Source organism: Callorhinus ursinus, unplaced genomic scaffold, assembly GCF_003265705.2.
Source record: "Callorhinus ursinus isolate GAN/ISIS: 27379988/994484 unplaced genomic scaffold, GSC_fseal_2.0 scaffold19, whole genome shotgun sequence".
Taxonomy (NCBI): domain Eukaryota; kingdom Metazoa; phylum Chordata; class Mammalia; order Carnivora; family Otariidae; genus Callorhinus; species Callorhinus ursinus.
The window spans coordinates 14,750,293-14,770,437 of NW_027397081.1; the positions used below are offsets into that span (position 1 = coordinate 14,750,293).

The window sequence follows — 20,145 nt, forward strand, 5'->3', positions numbered from 1 at the left end:
GCAGCTTTTTGCAGGGGCTGGGGAGTGGCTAGAAGTTGACACGCAGGTGGACCGTTCTCAGGCTTGCATGAGCGTGGGCCAGAGAGTGCTTTTTGGACCTGGTCTTCAAATTAAGGTCAAGGAAAAGTAACCAAGTCAGAGGATAATAGATAAACTTTAACACTGTTATCTTTTTTTTTAATGTTAGATAACACTTTGTTATCTTGATTTATGACTTATATTTAGGCACATGGGTAATTTCCATTTGTACACTTTCTCCAGGCCTCACAAGCTTCAGAAGTGGACCCGGCTATGAAGACCGAATGAGATATTACTGCATGTAAAAATGCTTAGCAGAGTGCTAGACAGAGAGTAAGCACGCGGTCCATTTTAGTTCTTATTCTCAAAGAGGTCTGTGGCCAAAAAAAAAAAAAAAAAAGCAAAAACGCTAAATCTCTTCCCATCTCCAGGCCCGCCCTCTCCTTCCCCCAGGAGGTCCTGGACACTAGATCAGCAGGGCCAGGCATCCACGCCTGTCCACTTTATTTTTACAGCAGGGCTCATGTTTCTCAGAGCAGGAGGCTGAGGTGAGAGAGGAGGTGAGCCAAAGGGAAGGCAAGTGACCCCTGCCCAGAGAGGGGGGAGGGGAGGAGACAGAGCTCTCTGGATATCTTTAGATCCCGTGTCCCCAGTGCCCTCCACCTTCCCCACTGCCTCACTGCTCACCCTGCTGAGAGCCCAAAGGATCCTTAGGAGACACACTTGCATCTCACAGATGAAGAACCAGGGCCCAGAGAGGTAGAATGCATAGCCCAAGGTCACAGAGAAAGTGTGTCTTAAAGCCAGGATTAGAACCTCCCCCACTCTGTGATTCCCTCCCTCCACCCTCAGCTTTCCTCTAAAGAACATCAGGAGGGTTCTACACCCCGGACAGAAAAAGTGCTTGAGAAATGCATTAGTGGCTAGAAGATTTCTACTTTTATAGAGCACTTGCCTCAAAAATTCTCAAAACCCTAGACTATTGATCCAGCTTGGAGGATCCTCCTGAGGGTGCTTGGGGAAAGGGTGACAGAAGGTCAGAGCTCCCCCTCTCCTACCCTTTGAGAACCATCTCTTTGAGGAACCCTCCCTGATTTAGCCCCCTTCGCCCCGCTCAAGAGCCCCCCCCCCCCCCCCCCCCGCCATCTATGGGTGGGGGTGCAACGGCATGCTGCAGCACCTGGCTCTTTGGTTCTTTTCCCTCCTTCTGCTGGAAGTCCCTTGAGGGCGGGGATGGTGGTTTGGACACAGCCCCCAGTGGCACCCTGACAGGTTTGATCCTTGGTGATGGGGAATGCACACTCAGGTCTTGGGCAGCCTGGCTCAGAAATACCTTGAAGAGCAAGTTTTCAGGGATGCAGGGAGGGAATGGGCCCCATGCCAAGGAGCTGTCAGGGAGCTGTCATTTGGGGGGGGGTGGGGAGGACGAGGAGATAGGGCCCAGATTTAAGGGGAAGGAGGCTGTCTCCTGAGAAGGGGGTCACATAGATTCTTTGAAACATTTAGTCCAGTAGTCCTCTCTGAGAGCAGGCGACCTGTCAGTTCCTGCCCTCCAAGGAGCTGGACTGGAGCCAGGAGGGAAAGCATGTGGACAGCGAGAGGGGGAGCCCCTGGGGGCAGAGCTCCGGGTCCCTGAGACCGGGAAATGCTCTCCCAAGGGAAGGCACTCACACCGGGGGCGGGGCGGTCCCACCTTCTACCAGGGCAGGTAGATGGAAGGCTCCGTCCCGCGACAGTTCTCAGAAAGGGGGCCACCAAGACCCCGGCAGGGGAGGGAAGGTAAGGGAATGCTCCTGCGAAGTCTCGAGGTCTCGGGAGCTATTTTAAGAGGAGTTCCTCCTAAGTAACAGGAGCCTGGCAGGGAGCCTCGCGTCTCTGGCTCCCACGCGTGCCCTTGCCCGCCTCCCCTCTCCGCCTCTTCCCCCACAAGCCCCCGCGCGGCTCCTGACCCTGTCCCCATCCCTGTCAGGGCCTTGCAGGTAACGGAGCTCACTGGCGGTTGTGCAGACTCAGCTCCAAGAGGCAAAGATCACGGGGCTCTGCCGGGAGCCCCCGCACCCCCCACCGCACAGTTCCTCTCCCACCGGCCTCTGATTTACACCAGGATCTGCTTCCACCACGTTCCCTTAGCTGCCCTCCCTCTGGTTATAAACAGAGCCCCAACCTCAGGACCGTGGAAATGCAGGAGAGAGTCTCCGCCTGCATGCCTGCATTAATTTAAAGTTAAATCCCCTCAAACCCTTCTGCCTCTCGGGTTGGGGTTGGGTGGCTGCCACCTGCACAAACTTTTGAGAGCCTCCTTCCTAGTGCACCCAGATCTGTTCCCTGCGTGTCCCTCCTCACGTTCCTTCCATCCGGCTCAGAGTGCCTGCCGGCCTGTCCCCAGCCACAGTCTCAGCATCCACTGAAGTTTGGCAGGTACCGAGGGAGTTAACAGGGACAGCATGCACCAAACCAGCCCACAGGCACGTGGTCTAGCAGTCCAAGACACAGAACCGGTGCTGGCCACCGAGCCGGGCTGCTCCCCAGCCCACAGGCACGTGGTCTAGCAGTCCGAGACACAGAACCGGTGCTGGCCACCGAGCCGGGCTGCTCCCCAGCCCGCCTGGCACTATGGAGTTGGAGTAAAGATAAGCTCTTCCTGAACCCTCCACTTTCTAAGGGCTCTGGGCACAGGCAGGTAGGCAGCCAACTCCTCCATCCCACCCATCCTCTTCTGTTTTCTTGCAGGTTCTATCCAAACATCCTTTCGGGCAAAGGGGGTGGGGAGCCCCAGACAGATGAGCTCATTGGGAGGAGGAGGGCAAAGGGGAGGGAGCTGAACTCTCCTGACCAACGAAGTGCTCACCAGGCATCCCAAGCTGGAGAGGGGCGAGGGGCGCGTGTGCCCACTTCTAGGAGCAGACGTCTGCTTCCCCGCCGCAGCTCAGAGATGGGGTGAGTCCTGGGCATCTCTTGATTCTGGGCCACATTGCACTGGGGTGTGAAGTGCCAGGGCAGGGTCTCAGCTACCCCAGCCAGCACCCCAGAGCTGTGTTGACTCCCTGCTTCGTGGGTTGCCACCAAGTGAGCATGGGTGGGGGGGGTCTCAGGAGGGCTGGGGGCTGGGAAGGGCATGGGGCATGGGGAAGGTCCATCATTCATTGCAGCCTGGCTGCCATGCCCATGGGACTGCCTTGTCAGCTGGACGGCCAGGTGTCCTCCTGGACCCGAGCCCTGGTTCTGCCCTGAGACAGCCTGACCAAAACAGAAAAGTAAAACGGTGTGGAGCGCCAGGCCGGACTCCCTGGATGTTCTGATCCTGTCTGCTTTGAACACTGTAGTGCAGGAGCAGGAGACCTTGCAAAGGGAGAGGAGGGGAGGGTGTGGATCCGAGGGGAGCCATGGCAGGGGAAGAAGGTGGGGGGATGGAGACGCCGCTGCCTGGAGTGAAGAGTAACTTGGAGAACTTGGAGTGTGACACAGGCCCGGGAGGAGGGGTAGGACTGGGAGACAACCGCCCCAAGCCAAGAAGACGTTTTACAGGTTTTTAGAAGCCAAGAGAGGAGAAGGTGGCCAGCAGAGACCAGAGCAATAGGCACAGAGATGTGGGGTCAAGGGCCAGGCCACGGAGGGGGTGGGCTGTTACGGGCCCATCCAGAAGGCTTTGCCTCTGCTTCCAAACACTTTTGTCCTTACCTGGTCCACGGTCATTTTGAGGTTGGCGCCGAGCCACCCTTCCCCCACTCACTCCTAGGTCTTTGGGATGCTAGAGGCCAGTCTTCTGCCCCTTGCTCTCCTTTCTCGCTGTGTGATGTGGTGCCTTTGGCATCACTCTGCCCCGGGTTTGAGTCCTCTGCCCTTTTCTAGTCATGGCCATGTCACCTTGTGTGCAGACGGACTTAAAATAGCAGGGCCTTAGCCTCTCCATCCGTAAAAGTGAGAAAAGAATGCATATTTCGGGAGTTGCCCTGAAAATTCCATCAGCTGACATCCGTAGAATGCTTAGCTCAGGGCCAGGCACAGGGTCGGTACTCAGTCAACCGTGGCTATCCTTACTAGTCTAGCCAGCTCTCACTCATCTGCCTCCAGCCCTCCCCACCACCCCCAAACCCCTCAGTGGGACTAGAACCCGACCCCACAGCCCTTCCTAACAGCACCTGCTGCAGCAGTGCACCCCCACGGCGTGAGTGGCCCAAGGGGTGGGGATGGGGAGGCTAGAGACTTTGGCTGGCAGGGCCCACGGAGGAGAAGGCCATGAAGACTGGCACCTTCTATCTACAGTCTTGGCTGGAAGGACAGGGAAAGCTTTGCCCTGGCCAAAGGGCCAAGGACACAATTTACACTTGGCCTGATCTTTGGAGAGAAGTGCCCGAGGATGCCTGCCTCCCAATTTCCAGGCTTTCCCAGTCTATTTCTCACTGTGAATAGGCACTCACCACCTCCCCTCTCCCCACCATGGATAAATCAAGTAAAGATGAAAAGGGTAAAGGGGCACAAGGGCACAGAGGCAGGCTGGGGAAGAGGACGGCTGCGTAAGAAGGCAGAGGGACAGGAACTTGCCCGTGCATGCGTCATATTTCTCTTCAGGCAAGCAAGAGTTAATCCCCCTTTTATCACTTGAATCCTAAAATGAGGGCTACAGAGGGCCATCGTCAGTGAACTTAGAAGGCATCTAAAAGTATGCCCTGATATATGAATCTTCTCAACAACACCCTCAAGCCACGCTTGAATACCTTCCGGGATGGGGATCTCATTATCTCAGAGAAACTCAACCCTCGGCACAGCTCTGACTTCACATTGGATCAATATCTGTCTCTGCCCGCGTGTCCTGATGTTCCGCCTTGGGGCAGAATGGGACAAGTCTAACCCTATCCCCGTGGCCACAGACCCAGCCACTGTATTGGACAACAGTGATACACACTTCCCCTCCTGGTAGAACAAACCGTCTTCATCTGCTCATTTGCCCACGAGAGGGGCTCTCAGTCTGTTGAGGCAAACAGTTCCTAGTCCCTGCGTCACCTGTCTACGAGGCAGTTGTCCCAGTTGAGAAGCAGAAGCAGCTGTGGCCGGGATCAAGGTGCCTTTGCCAGGGCTGTAAGGGCAAGCCCCTCCCTTGGGCAGAATCCCAAGTAGCCAAGCTGAGCGCCCATGCCCACTTGCCCCCTTCCCTGGCACTTCCTGGTCTCTCAAGGTCATTATCGCCAGAGAAAAGGAAAAGCTACTTTATCAGTGTCTCTTGCTCTTCTAGCCAGAGGCCTCCTCAGCCCTGCAGTGGAGGGGCTCCTGGGCTAGGCCAGTCTATCTTAGGATCAAACCTAGGTCAAGATGTCAGGACATAGTTCTCAGAAGGCTTCCGTCCCCAGGCCCCCTGGAGCTCTCATTCACTGGACGGCTGGAGCTTGTCCTGGAAGGTGGCTGGCACCCTGGGCATCGGTATGGTAGTGGGCAGCCAGGAATGACTAGAACCTGGTGGGCTTCAGGGTGAGAGTCGGGGGGGGGGGCAATGCCACCAGTGCCATCTGAGAAGCGTCCCTGCAGCCCTGCCAACATGGACCTTCTGAGCCCTCAAAATGCCAGGGAGGAGGGCCAGAGACCTAGTGGGGGCTCACGCTCCTTGCATCAAGCTGCTCAGCCCACAGCCCCCTGGGCACTGCCCAGCCTCCTCTCACCTGGAGGTTTGTAGATACAACCCCCACCCCTGCAAAATGAGAAGGAGATAAGTGGTCTAAGAGGGGCCCATATACAAACCAACATGAGGCAAGCCACAATATGGGGAGGTAGGAATGGGACTCAGTATTGGAGCTGGGAGACAGGCATCTTCTTGTCTGATGATGGGCATCGGCTCAGCCTGGAGGAGGCCTTACCTGGGGAGGAGAGACTTGGTCTCCAGTGCAGGCTCTTCATGAGCTGACTGTGCGACTTTGGGAGAAACACGTCCGCTCTCTGAGTCTCAGCTTTAGGTACAGCCCTTGCGGAAGCACGGGGGCCTCTTCCAGCCGCCCCCAAGCCCAGCTGGGGAGGGGCGGGCAGGATCCTGGGCCGGTGTGTGCAGCTGTGCCCAACTGTGCCCAGCCTGGGGGCTGTGGGAAGAACAGCGACCTAGAGCCTGATAGGAGATCCTGTCTTGTCCTTGACTCATCATGTGGCCGTAAGCCAGTGCACTTGCCTGTTGTGGTCCTCACCTTCCCCTTCAGGATACTCAGGAGGCTTGGCCAGAGGGTCCCCAAGACCCCTCCTGTCTCTGATGTTGTAAAGATCTCCCACTCCTTTTGGCCTTTGGGACCTGTTCTAGGGACTCTGAAAACACCCCCTCCCCGCCCCCATGGAGACTCCTCCTCCAGGCAGCAGGCATGGGCAGGCGGATGGGGTACCTAAGCCCTGCAGGGGGCTCCAGCAGGAAGTGAAGGAGCAGTGGGAATTGAGAGGCTCTTGTGCAGACACCTCTGTCTCAGTTAGGGGTACAGAAAGCTGGTGAGCAATTCTGAGCACCAGAATGGGAGCTAGCTCTTCCCCCACCAGGCACCTCATTCTGCGATCAGAACTACCCACCCCCCACACTGGCCCCAAGTAAGCTGAGCTAAAGAACATCAATTTAAGGGAGATGCCTGAGCCAAATCCAACTCTCCCAGAAGCCAGGCCCAGATCCAAAGTGTTCTGGGAGAAAAGCCCTAGAATGAGGAAGATGCTGGCCCCACCCCAGAAAGAACCAGCCAGAATCCCCAGTGCCTTCTGCTGCTCAGCCCACCTACCCTGCCTCAGTTTGCCTATTTGTTAAGTAGAGAAGCACCCTCTCTGACATCCCATCCTTGGAAGGACTCAGGGGCTCTGGAGGACAGACATCCTTTTAAACCAAAGCATCTTTAGTTCGGTTAAATACCAGCCACCTCTGTTTAATGCTGCCCCTCCCTCTCGCTTCTCTCTCAGGTAGCAGCTGTAATCCCTGCAGGTGTCACAACTACCAATGTCAGGGTCCTCTGGGAATACTCTAAAATGCACCTGGCCACTAACCACTGGCAAAGTCTCTGGGTCGCCAGGGAGTAGACAGAAATGACAGAGAAACCAGAAGAAAAGTAGGAACCAACCACTTCCACATTTCCTTGCCATTCAGAAAGTTGAAACGTTTCTTACCTTGCACGCGCACACACGCGCGTGCGTGCGTGCATGTGTGTGTGTGTGTAGGCGAAAAATGCAGAGACTAAGAATAGGAAGCACTAGAGAAAAAGACCGGGTGTGTCTGGACTAGTAGCGCCCCCCCCCCACGCCACCAGGGGGGCATCTTTGGTCCTGAGTGTAGGAGGATCCCGCAGCACGAAAACAGGATCCAGCAGTACTTAGATGGGACATGAACAGCCTGACTCCTCCCCCCAGCCCCCCTCACCCGAGAAGGTGCATGAGGGCAGACACTGAGCAGCTATTCCCCCCACCCGCCGAGTCCAGAGCAGGCATGGGAAGTGTCTACCTAGTGAGACACAGCTTAGAAATGGGGGGAAGGAAGGATGGCCCATCCATCCATGAAAAAATAGGCAACATCCGTGAACAGTGTCATAGTGCCCAAGTTTGTTGTCATCCCAGAAATAACCAAGGGCCCCCAAGAAGTGGGTGTTCAGCCACCCTGCCTTCAGGTGCTTCCGAGGTGGTTGGAGTCCCCCAGGATGCTGAAAGAAGGCAAAGGGGGAAAGAGATGAGCCATTTGTCGACATGAGTAGAGCAGAAGGACCGTGTCCTTGCTAGGGACCCAGCAATGTTGCGGGAGTATCAGGAAAGGAGCAGCAGGGGTCCCTGTCAGCATCCTGGCAAAGCCTCCACTTACCCTGCTCTTCACCCCTGAAAAAAGCCACACTCGAGGGATGTTCAGGGGAGATGATCTGTTTATTGTAGCCGATAGATCCAAGCAATACAACAAACTGCAAAAGAAACGCAGTCTGCTCCGAAAAGCAGACACATCACAGAGGCTGGGTCACAGAGGACCATTGAAGTTTTTCTCCCCACCCCCTCCAACCACCCTGTAACACAGAAAACCTAGAAAGTGCATAAGTAGTTGGGTTTTCTCCTCCAAGTGCACAAAAAGCAATAAGAACATTCCATAATTTGCCTTTGGTGAATCAACTCAAAACATTGAGAAATGATGGTTTCCCCCCCCACACACACACCCGGTATAACTTTTGGGGTGGATGTGGCGCGATGTTTTATATTTGTATATAGAATATATCTATACCTATATATAGACTATGTGCAAATGCATCAGCAAGCTTCAATAAAGGAAGACATCAGCAAGAGGCACAGGCTGTCTATCCTTAAGACAAGTTGCAAGGAAAATTTCTTGATTCATCACTCATTCTGACTGCACCACGCCATCCGTATGGCCCGGGACTGTCTTCTGGGACCTGGCCAGTATTTTCCATTTTCCATCTGCTTCACCTGACCTTGTAAACACTTACCAGCCCAACTTCTCCAAGGGAACTTCCGGGGAGAAAATATGGATCCAATCAGCTTTTCCTTTTTATAAATTGGGAATAACTGTGATTAGTCCATAGCTAAGGGGCAGACAGCCATTTTCAAAGCCAGTTTCAAGGCACCTCAAGGCATTTCAGTCCTGAAAAAATTGTACTTTGTTCTTAGAAGTTCAATCCCATGGGTTGGCCGGCCCATCTCTTTACAGTGGCCCTTAATTAGGAGGAAGAGATGGACAGGGAGCTCCAAGACAACAGGAGAGGCAGGGGCGGTTGAGGAAACCAGCAGACTGGACCCAGCAGAGCACAGTGATGGGAACATGCAGCCGGAAGTGGGGCTGGACCCCACAGCACAGGGAGAGGAGCAGCTTGCTGGTATGAACTAGAAAGCAGGGTAGAGAAATGGCTGCTATGGAAACATGTCACCGGTTCCCCACCTCTATTCACAGAAGCCCCATCTTGTTCCCAACCTCACGGCCGTGGGGGAGGCAACTCTAGGAGAGCTCTGGAACAGATTCTAAGAGGCTGCAGGAGAAAGTGCCCATGAGGGTGGGCAGCCGGGGGTGGGGGGGCCCATTGGGTCAGGGCGTTGAAAGGAAGGAACCCAGAAGCCTGGGGCTTCTTGATGGAGAGTTGGGACTTCTTAGAATAAACCTAGGGAATCGCGCAAAAATTTCCCCTAAATGTTAGGCGTCCTGGAAAAAGAAAAGTGCCTCACATCAGCACAGATCCTCACTCGTCCTGAAAGAGGAGAGCACTTGAAAGGTTGCCGAAAAGGGAAATCTGCAGGCTGCAGAAGTGTATCACAACCGCCCTCGGTCTCAAGCCGGTATGAGATGCCCACCACGCATCGCCCCCCTCTTAGCTGGTTGGCTCCAAGGTTGAGCTGTGTCCACCTGCCCCAGGCATCCTGGTGGCTTAGCCCACCCCCATTGGCAGTGTGTTGATTGGCAGTTAGGTACTGAGCTGGACTCACCCCACCCAGGAGCTGTCACCCAGGCTGTCCGTCCCCCACTCTGCATCCACTCTGCCTGGCCTGTCACCTTGTTCCCTGTTGGACCCCCACCCCCACCCCTTCCTTCCTTTCTTCCTTTCCCAGGGCCCAGATTCGGGACTCTCTTCCTTCTCTCCAACTCCAGCCCTGGAAGCAGTGGTTATAGAGGTGGAATTAGATGCATCAAAAAAAAAAAAAAAAAAAAAGAATCTTGGTCCCCATGGTGCTGACCTGACAGTTCCCAATTCTTGTTATGGCTTTGTGTGCATCCCCGGCAGCTGGCACACAGGAGATGCTCAATAAATGGATGTTGAATTGAAGTGAATTAAACCAAACCTCCCGTACGCTCTTGTTCTCTCCCCAAATTGGCCATCTGATGGGCAGAGACAGAGAGTGGTCCCTGAGACTGTCACAGTCCTGTCTCCACCCCCCCTTTCCTCAGAGCGGTTCCTGCCCCCGGCACTGACTCCCAGAGCCTGGGCAGGGTCTGAGCTCCTTGAAAGGCCGGGAAATGCTAAAGAAGGTCAGTCTGGGGCAGGGGTGGGGCCTCGCCAGCAGCTCTGCCCTCCCTCTCCATCCCTCCATCCCCAGCGCCCTGGGAGAGGAAGCAGGCCTGGACAGACCAGCTCCCTCACCTCACCTCCCTGTTTACCAGCCCACAGAGGCCCTTCCCACAGGGAAAACTATGGCTCTGTTGATCCAAACTGGAGACTGAGGAGCCAGAGGAAGGGAGGGCGGGACCCTCAGTCTGTCAGTTTGAACCTGGTTCCCCATCTCTAGCGAGTGACTTGCCTCCTTGATCTCTGAGGGTCTTCTAATGTAGAGTTCACATCAGCAGTTTCTCTCTGTCTCTCTCCCTCTCTTGAGGCTTAAATAATTCCCTCTTAATGTGAGTAAAATGGCAGTGAAAGTTGGCTCTCCAGAAATGCTATTTGCTCCCCACAGAGGAAGTTCCTGGGGCGGGGAGGGTGTAACATGGCCACAGGATCTGAGAGGCTCCGAGGGCCCCCTCACGCTTCCCTCAGGGCATTTCCTTCTCTGGTCTCTACCCAAAAGCCAGCTAAAAACCCTGCTGAGCGTCACTGGGAAAGTTTGAAGAGAAGGCCCAGATGAAGCCCCCACTCTGCACATCAACTCCTCCGCCACGGTTTCCACCCGCCCCCCAGCCCCACAGCTGGGCTGAGGGCGGTCACCCTGTTGGAGAAGGCAGTCTGTAACCAACTCCATTTTACAATGGAGCCCCCACCCCTTCAGACCTCAGCTGACTTTGAAATCTGTCTCCTGTTAGTGGTTAACTATGGTGAAAAATGACCACTACCTAGAACGATACAACCTACCCATGGCCCAGCTCAGTGAGTCTTCATGCACTGCTCCCCCCCAAATCCCAAGAGTTTCGCAGCCAACAGAAAACACCCCCACAAGGCTCCTGTGGTAGCAGCTATCAATGGAGGGGGGTAAGAGCACAGGTCCCTGGGCCAAGGCTTCCCCTCAATGCCCAGGAAACACAGTCATCCCTTCAACATGCCCCCCCCAAGTGACAGGAACCCATCAGCAGCCCCCAGCCTGACAGGGCTGCCTGGCCTGGAGCAGCTCAGGGAGCAGAGCCACACCACAGCCGGGGCTTTCTTGAGGCAGCCCAGGAAAACCCCTCAGCCACCCTAGATCCTCCCTGAGGCCCACCAGACCAGTCCACAAACAGGGCAGGCTGGGCAGCCGACCTCCCCCGCACCCCCTCTCTTCCTGGGACCCTCACACAGGCCTCCTGCCTCCTCTCAGGGATTGGCAGTCTTGAGCCCACTTCCCCCCCCCACCCCAGGGCCCACACGTCCCACGCGCCGTGGCAGGTTTCCCAAATGAAAGAGAGGTGGGTCACCCTTGGTGCAGGGTGGGGGGTACGAAGTGGTTTCGGGAGGCCCCAGGCGGGCCCTGGGGCCCTGGTTCAAGAGAAGCACACCAAGAGAGGGCAGGCAGGGGCACAGTGTGCAGGGCGGAGGGTGGGAGGAAGACAGGACGTGAGGGAGGGGCTGCGGGGCCGCGTTACTTGGGGCCGTCGTCCGCGTTGCCCTCTCCATCCGTCTTGCCCTCCTCCTCCGTCTTCAGGTCGTCCGTGCTCAGTTTCTGCTCTTTTTTCCTCCTCACACACTTTACTACCATCAGCACCAAGATGACCACCGCCAGGAAGCCGCCCACGGAGGCGCCCACGATCACGGCCACCGTGGAGTCCCGCTCAGGGGGCTCTGGAGAAGGAAAAGAAACAGACCCACTGAGCACCAGGGCAGGGAAAGGGAGCCTCGTCCACCGCCCCCTGCTCCCCGCAGTATGCGCGGGGTGGTCCTCACCGGACGCTCTGCGTGGAAAGGACTGTAGTCAAAGCCAAAGTCAACTCAGGCCCCTGAGCTCTCCGCGCCCCACCCCAAAATCCCAGGGCACCTCAAAGCCCCAGGGGAAGACAGTAAAATGCAGAATTTGAAGAGCCCGGACTTTGAGATGAAATAGACCCAAATTTGAGTCCTAATTGTACTGTTCACTCATTGCATGACCTTAGGTGGCTGACTTCTCTGCATAGCGAGTGCCCAACCAATGAACGCTGCTATCATGACTCTTGGCATCATGACCATGACCGAGGTCCCAGTCCTCAGAGTCCTGAGGAAGTAGCAGGGGTGCCCTCCCCCCAACACAAGCCAGAGCTCCCACCCTCAGGAGGGCACAGCCCCTCCCAAGGAGTGGGGTTATCCTCCTGCTGGAGGGTGGGGGGCGGTGGGACAAGCAGGGGCCCCAGGGCAGCAGGCTCCCCGCTCTGCCTGCCCCCTCCCTCACCTTCCATGAGGACCTGCAGGTAGATCTTGCCATGGCCACGGTGGCGGTCAGGCGGGTTCATGATATAGCAGTTGTAGGTGCCCACATCCTCGAGCTGCACATTTCTCAGCGTCACCGACACGTCATACTTGCTGGGGTTCCCTGAGAACTCCACACGGTCTCGGAACCGTTCCAGCTTCAGGTTGATGATCTTCATGCGGAACTGGAGGAACTGGGGAGGGGTGCTGCATGAGCAAGGAGCTGCAGGGGGTGCCCCTCCCCGCCATGCACCTGGTCCCCTGGAAGAGAGGCGGTTACCTCCAGGTCTCTGCCACCCTCCCAGGGCCACCCAGGCGTGACCACACACCTACCGCCGCAGCCCTCTGGAGGAGACAGCCCACCAGGATCCCCAGGGTCCTGGTCCAGGGCAGGGGCAGGTGGTGGGAAATGTGGGCTTCGTGCCCAGCGGCTCCTGCCCCCTCCTTCACCCCGCCCCCATCCCGGGACTCACCATCTCCTCAGAGCAGTTACTACACTCCTGGTAGGTCCAGTTCAGGGAGAACTGTTTGTGGTTCACTGTGTAGCAGGAGTTGAATGTACAGGGCAGACGGGCATCAGAGCCATTGAGGACGTTGAGGGTGGTAGGTACTGTGACCTCCATGCTCCGCCCTGGTGGCACTGTGGATAAAGCCACAAGCTGGTGAGGATTCTGGCTCACAGGGCCAGGGAGGGGGCAAGCCTTCTGCACCTGCTGGGGACTGGAGCAGAGCCATGGCCGTGGGCGGGGTCCCTTAGGTCTGAAATTAGTCAGGGAGTGGTATGGGGCAGGCAACGCTCCAGGGGGTTACCTGACGTGGCCCTTGGGGTAAAGCAAGGCTGGGGTGGAGAGAAACAACATTGCCTGTCAAGTCAGGGGCAGACAAATGGCCCCAAGTCTTTCCCAGGACCATCGTTGTCTACAAGGACAGGAGCCCCTTCTGGAGATGTCAGGCCTGGAAACTCCCCAGCAAGGAGCTGACACAGGCTGAAGGGGTGACAGGGTGGGGACAGTAGGTTTCTGTCAAATCCAGTAAGGAGCACCGGGCCTGGTCCAGAAGAGCTGGGTGCTGGGGCTGCCCGGCCCATTCTGACACCCTAAGCAGAGCAGAGTCTAGGGTGGGTGAAGGAGCCCAAGCCCTTCCAGTTGAAGTCACAGGGATCTCCATGGGGCAGAAAGCCTTGGACACAAAATTTAAGGGCGCACCGACCCTCAGGATCAGGCAAACACCACCTTAAACTGCACACCGTGGGCACCTCACCGGCCTCACCCTAGTCCTGATCTTAACGCTAAGATTTTCTGCCAGTATTGTCAAAGCCTCATCCCAAAAGATTCATTTTCTTTATAGGGGATAAGCAGTAACGTTCAGTATCAGCCATGCATTCACTCATTTACCCAATATTTATAAGCCATCCCCTACACCCCCACACACTTAGCCTAGGCTGGGGGCGGGGGTTATTGCTGTGAACAATGGTGGCAGGGTCCCCAACACACCAAGTTTGTGTTTGAGGGAAGGGAACACACACTAAGGAGGAAAAAAATTACAGTGTAACTTTACATAGTGATGCCTGGCAGACACTGTAAGAACTAAAGCAAAGGGAAGGGGCCGTTGTTTCCTAATGGTAGTCAGGGAGGACTGCTTGGAGGGCCTGACGTGTATGTAGCCCCTGACAAAGTGAGGGAATGAGCCATCTCAAATCCTGAAGGAATCAAGTGCCAAGCAGCGGAACATCAAGAGCAAAGTCCCAGTGGCTGGAATGAGTTAAGCACAAGGAGCAGGGGACCAAGGAGCAAATGCTAAGACCAGAGGTCCCAGAGTTAGGCAGGGGCGAGGCACCAGGGGCTTTGGGGGCCCGAACTCGGGAATTAGGATTTTCTTTGAGTGTGATAGGAAGCCGGCAGCGCCTGGGGGTGGAGAGGGAGGAGGGGGCAGACGGGGGAGGGGCAGACGGCGTGGCTAGGAAGCTATGGCTGCAGGAAAAGCCTAGACAAGGAGATCCCATGAGACACGGGGTCCCTTCCAGCTCTGCCTTCCATCGGCTGGGAGGATGTGGGCAAGCTCCTTCACCTTCCAAGCCCCAGTCTCCTGCTCTGTAAAACACAGCTGATGACACCCACCTCCTGGGGCTGCCATGATCATTTTAAAGAGAGAAAATACGGAAAGCGTGATGCGCCGGCTGGCAGCTCCAGTGCCCTACACTCTCCTCAAGTTCTGCCCCCTAAACAGGAAGGCCTTCTTGGGACACTGTCCTCCTGGCAGAGGGCAGCCCCTTGGAATTTCCCCAGCTCTGGCAGCCGGCGCGGGCCCCGCAGCCGCGGGCCAGAAGCATCCCCTGCAGGGCTGCTCGGCGCTGGGCGGCCGGGCCCACCCCGGAAGCAGCCGCACTGCAGCCGCGAGCGGGGCTGTCTGTCTGCTCAGCTCCCCCCTCAGGATGCGTGGCCAGGGCTTAGTGCACGAGACTTAAAGGACAGGTGAGGCTCTGAAGGGCTGGCCCCAGAGGTCACAGCGGAGCCTTCAGTAGAGGGATTGGGCGTGCACACCCTCCTGCAGGCCGAACGCTCGCTAGAGGAGCGTGAACTGGGGAGGCTAAGGGGGCTGCCAAGAAGAGCAAAGCCCAGTTCCCGGATCCCCACTCTCATCAGCATTATGAAAGCACCTAGCACAACGCCAGGCAAGGAGGAGGTGTGCAGAAAATACCACTGCCGCCCGCGCCCTGCAGAGGCAGAGAAATCTGCAAGGAAGGAAGCAGGCAAGGCCTTGTCCTGAGCTTACCTCTTACCCAAGGAAGGCCCCGCTTCCTCTAACCCCCTCCAAGAGCCGCTACCCTCCCAGGGCCCCCTCCCAAAAGGGGCCTCCACGTGACCCCAGAAAGCAGGTGCTGTAAATCGGGCTGACCTATCCCTGGCCTCTTTCCCCGCCCAGCCCACATCCTTCAGATGAGAACTTGAAACCCACAGGGCACCCCTCTCCACTGTGAAGGAGCCAGCACCCTGCCGCGTGGAAGGGCAGAGCTGTGGGGAGGTCCTTTCTGGCTGGCCGGAGGGAGCCGAGGTGCAATGCAGGGTCCCTTTCCCCCAACCCCCGCCCCCGCCGCAACCCGGCCGCCTGCCCCCCGCTGGAGTCACCAGGAGGAACGCGAGCGCCCTCTAGTGGTCAGAGGCGTTTAGCGAGTCCCAACTGCAGAGAGAGGCTGGGATCACCAAATCAGAGGAAGCCGGACAGGGGCACCTCCAGAATTGTGAATCTAGACCCACCGCCTCACCAACGAGGCAAATGAGGCCCTGAGGGAGACACACAGAGGACAGGGACAAGCCGGGGCCAGACCGTGGTTCCTGACTCCTACGCCAAGGCACCCACGTCAGCCCAAGTCCCCACCAGAGTTTTAGGCCTCTCACCAATCCAGGCCCCCATTAAAGATGAAGAAACCACCATGCAACAAGGTCAGAGCTGTGAGCAAAATCCTGATAAACTCTGCAGCCTCCGGAAAGTAGCCGAGTCTGCAGCTAGGGCCATAGAAAGGACTTCACAATAACAAGAAAGTGCTTACTGCAGGCCAGATGCTTTCTTACCCATTCCACAGATATGACCTCATTTGATACTTACAACAGCCCTCTTACCAGCCCCCTTTCCAGATGGTGCAACTGAGCACACAGAAGTTACATGAATAGCCCAAGTTCACAGCTAGTAAATGACAAACCTCGATTTGAGCCCAGGCTGCCAGGCTCCAGACAGGGGTGGGGGGTTGAGGCCCAGTGACACTCCAAGGCATGCCAGGGACCAGGCCTCCAGCTGTCTACATGGCAGATCCAGCCCCAACTGCCAGCCCCTAGCTCCGGGCAGGCTGGCCAGAGGGAAATGGTCCTGTTTAAAGCGACCTCCATACAAGGAAGCCCAGTCCTCCTGGTTGTCCCATTTGGGACCAGGTCTGGGTCTCTCAATTTCCAACTCATAGAAAGGAAATGGGGATCAACGGGGGCACAGAAAGGATGTGGCTTCTGGTTTTAGTTCCAAAGCATCCCTGGCACCCAGACCTCCCCCCCTTAATCTGGGGCCACATCTGGGCAGCCCAGGCCCCATGTTATCCACTGTTCTAACCAGCCCATCTTTCAGAGATCATACAGATTTGCTCACCTCCTGCCAAGCTCTAATCTCCTGCAAAGACAGAATTCTCTTCACCCCTCTTCCCAACCCTACAGCAACCAATGAGGTAGGTTTATGTTCTTCTTGTTTAAAAGAGAGCGTGTCCAAGCAGAGAAATGGTCCCCCCAACCTTCTGGGGCAGCCCCCTGCATCCCAGGGGAGTGTGACACCCAGACCCTTCCTCCTGCTTTCAGACCCTCCCCCACCCCAGGAGCTCTGCCTCCTAGCCCAGTCTACCTCCAGGCAGCATGTCCTCACGCCCCCTCCACTGGCTCCCTGTTGTTTTCAGGATCAAGTCCAGGTTCCTGGGCACGGCTTCCGTTTGCCATCTGGGACCAACCTAGGTCCTGGCCTCCTGCCCTGCCAGCTCCCAACCCTCCATTCTTCCTCCACTCGGGGATCCCCGACTCATTACTTGTCCTGACAAGCCCACCTTCTTTCACCCCTCCATGCCTCTGCACACATTTATGCTTCAGGCCGGGGAGCTCTTTCACCCTTCCCGACCTGGGGCCCTCACCTATGCTGCAGTTCCCAGCTAATGAGGCATGCCTCAATAACAGCATCGCCGGCACCTGGGCCCTCTACCCAGCCCAGTTTCTACTGCTTCCAGGTGACCTGAAGGCAGAACAGCATTGTGGCCAAGCAGTCAGATCTTAGGCAAGAGAGTTAACCTTCCAGACCTCAGTTTCCTCATCTGTAAAATGGGAGACAATAATAGAACCCGACTCCTAGGGCAGTTGTGAGGGTCACATGACTTGCTAACGTATGAAGCTCCCAGCGATGCCTGGTACATAGCCCTTGATGAAGGCTAGCTGCTATCATTCTCAGCATCATTAGGATTGTTATTGTGACAGCCCCTGTGATTTTGTGCTGTCATTATCTGTTCGCATGCCCATGTCCCTTGGGAGGCTCGGGGGAACTGATTTCTACTCATCTTGGTATCCCTGGCCCCAGAACGGTATGTGACCGCAGATGGGCACTCCATAAATGTCTGTGGAAGGAAAGAAAGGCATTTTCCCCTCCATGTCTGGATCGCTGCCCCCAGCAGAAGACACGTGCAGTGGACTTGAGTGAGGACCTCGCCTCACTTAACCCAGACTTGGGTAACAAGGCTGGTGACTGCAGAGCCCATGGTCTTAAGAAAACCTCTGGGAAGTCCAGTCATTTGGATTGTGTCTAGCTAAAAACTAGTCTCACATGCTTCTGCTGTGTGTACGGCCGATTGCCCCGCTGGTTATCCTCTATGACTTACCCGCTCTTTGGTTATCCTCACAAATCCTGCCCCTGATGTGGTCCCTCCCTCATCATTTGTCCCTCCATCTTGGAGGCTGATGCCATTACGACCACCAAAGTTCCAGTGTCCACCTGAGCCCTTAGCCTTGGTGTGCCAGGGCATACCTCATCATATCATCAGTCAAGTTCAAGTTCAAGATCTACTGCCCAGGTTTGCAGAGACTCTAACTTCCTCCCACCACCATCTCACAACCCCCACTCCCTGACGTCTTCACTCCAGACCTCATCGTCCCCTAAGACACACCCTGGTCATGGTCATGGAGCCCCCTTCCTTTCCTCACTTAGATCAGGCTCTCACAAGACTGTCCCCCTCCCGCAAGAAGCTTTCCCTAACTCCCAAGGGAGTCACCTGTCCTCCATCCCTGGTTCCTTACACCCAGGTCATCCACCCACCTCCCCATCTTTTTGCCTGCGCTTGAGATTGTTTGATCATTACTGTTAATGTAGCAGTACCGTTTCTTGAACATTGGGGGCAGTAGAGTTCAACAGCTAAGTACTAGAAGTCCAACAAGCCGACAAACCGGTTCAAATCTCAGCTCACTTGAACTAGTCGTGTGACTTTAATTTACTTAACGTAAGTAACTTAGTTACTTCATTTCGCTGTGCCTGTTTCCTCATCCATAACAGAAGGATCATAACAGCATCTACCTCATTCGGTTACTGATTATCTTGAGGACTAAATAAGCTATACAGCCCCTGCGCCCGTGAAAAGCGTTCACAAAGTTCAGCTATTATTGAGCACCTGCTGTGTGCCTGCCTCACAGAAAAACCCAGGCATTCTCCAGTTTACCCATGAAAGAACCGAAGCTCAGAAGGGTCAAGTAACTTGCCTACGGCCATGAAGTAAATGACAAAGGTGGCTTTAAACCCAGAGCTGATTCCAAGGCTCCCCCTCTTTGTACAGCCCACGCTTCTGTAACATTCCTGCTCTGTTGTTAATACTGTCCAGGAACTCAGCAAAGCTAATAGGCCTTATGACGCAAGCTGACAGGAGCTCTGTGTTGTCTCTGTCTAGCACTCCTGCCCAACATCCAACACAGTACACCAGAGAAAGACAAGGAGAGGGAGGGAGGGAGAGGGATTCTGTGATGCGGAATATCCCCACTGACAATCCCAGGACTTGACCAACTACTACACCAGCAATGAGTAAGTTTAGGAGCAAGGATGAAACTACCCATAAAGCAGGCTTGCAAATAACTCTCTAGCCCACCTACTCACCAGGAAGTCCTGAGTGGTCAAATATGAAATTAACATTCGGATCACTTGACAAGGCAGGCTGCAAGGCTGGGCTGGTCTTAAAGGGCCACAGGCACACTCAGCCTGTGAGTTCCTTTTTTTTCTTTTTTTCCTGATCCCTTCACCTGACCCCCTCCTCCACTCCATCTGGCCCACGCCAGAGGCCTCCATCAGCGCTTGCTTCAGCAAGTCTCTTCCCAATGCAGAGATCATACTTCAAGCCTGCTTCCCACCTGCCCCCCCAAACATCTCAACAAATCAGTGGTACAGATTTCCAGGAAACAAGACCCAGACTCAACTTTCTACCTCCCACTCTCCCAAACATTCTTTCCTAATATCCTAAATCCACCAGATTCCAAAGATCACGGTCCACAAGAGAAGCCCCTTAAGGGAGCATGAAGACCCAGGACCCCATATTTGCAGCAGCTTAAAAAAAATCCACAAAGAGACTTTGCAGATCGACCTATCCACTGCCCCCACCCCCACATAAGTCTGTTTCAGGGAAACCCAAAGAAAAATCACCTCCAGTGATAACTGTCACCCCTGAGGAACACTCAGATCCCCCGACCCCACATTTCTGTAACCAAGTAGTCCCAGCGTTATGCAGTCCCCAACAATGTCTTCCCCCAGTCCTCGGTACCTCCCTTCCCAAGGACATGAGGCGAAGCTCAAGCAATCAATGTCTTCTTCCTTGCCCCCGGCCCCCATCCTCTTCCAGCTTTGGCTACACTTCTGGACCCTCAGGAGCATGCAGATGTGCAGTCTAACTTACCCAAAGAGAAAAAGAGACTGAGCCCCGTGAGTCTGAAGGCAGGGCGAGGTAGCCAGGCATCTCTGTGCATTTTCAGAGACTGAGATGTTAGTCGGGTGGGATATGGGAGAGGGTGATTTGAGGGGCCGAGGGCTACAAGGGAGGAATGGTTAGATGCTAAAAAAAAATGCACAGATGTACTTCAAAGACACATACAACATTAAGGAAGCTTTATTTCCATCTCTCTAATATGGCCGGCTTGTATGTTGCTGCTAAAAAGAGAGAGGGAGTGTGTAAGGGAGAGAGAAAAAGGGGGATGGAGTAAATTCTGTGGTTGGTGGATTTTGAAAAGCAGGTGGGAGGGCATAAAAAAAAATCTTTCTGAAAAGAACAAAGTTCCCCGGGATTTTTTCCCCTCTAAAACAAGAACTAAAGCAAATCCTGCCT

The 20,145-nt window shown here is 55.4% G+C and overlaps 1 protein-coding gene across 2 annotated transcripts; it reads right to left on the minus strand.

Annotated features, from left to right (window-relative positions):
* Positions 1–7,850: 7,850 nt before the first annotated feature.
* On the minus strand, positions 7,851–20,102 carry SCN2B (sodium voltage-gated channel beta subunit 2). Of its 2 annotated transcripts, none has more exons than XM_025893770.2 (4): positions 19,720–20,102; positions 12,752–12,918; positions 12,262–12,472; positions 7,851–11,681 (listed from the first exon to the last, which is right to left on the minus strand). In XM_025893770.2, exons 1-4 carry the CDS (start codon positions 19,787–19,789, stop codon positions 11,482–11,484), a joined length of 648 nt encoding a protein of 215 aa, XP_025749555.1. In that variant the 5' UTR covers positions 19,790–20,102; the 3' UTR covers positions 7,851–11,481. The 2 variants fall into 2 exon arrangements, with proteins under 2 accessions (XP_025749555.1, XP_025749553.1); XM_025893768.2 differs by lacking the exon at positions 19,720–20,102 and adding an exon at positions 18,930–19,000.
* Between the last annotated feature and the right edge of the window lie 43 nt (positions 20,103–20,145).

What these genes read in the sequence shown, in the direction of transcription:
- SCN2B (XM_025893770.2), bottom strand. Translation starts at nt 19,789, where the DNA reads ATGCACAGAGATGCCTGGCTACCTCGCCCTGCCTTCAGACTCACGGGG. An exon ending in CAGTCTCTTTTTCTCTTTGG is followed by an intron (nt 12,919 to 19,719) that starts GTAAGTTAGACT and finishes CTTTATCCACAG; the next exon opens with TGCCACCAGGGCGGAGCATG. An exon ending in CCTGCAGGTCCTCATGGAAG is followed by an intron (nt 11,682 to 12,261) that starts GTGAGGGAGGGG and finishes TTCCTTCTCCAG; the next exon opens with AGCCCCCTGAGCGGGACTCC.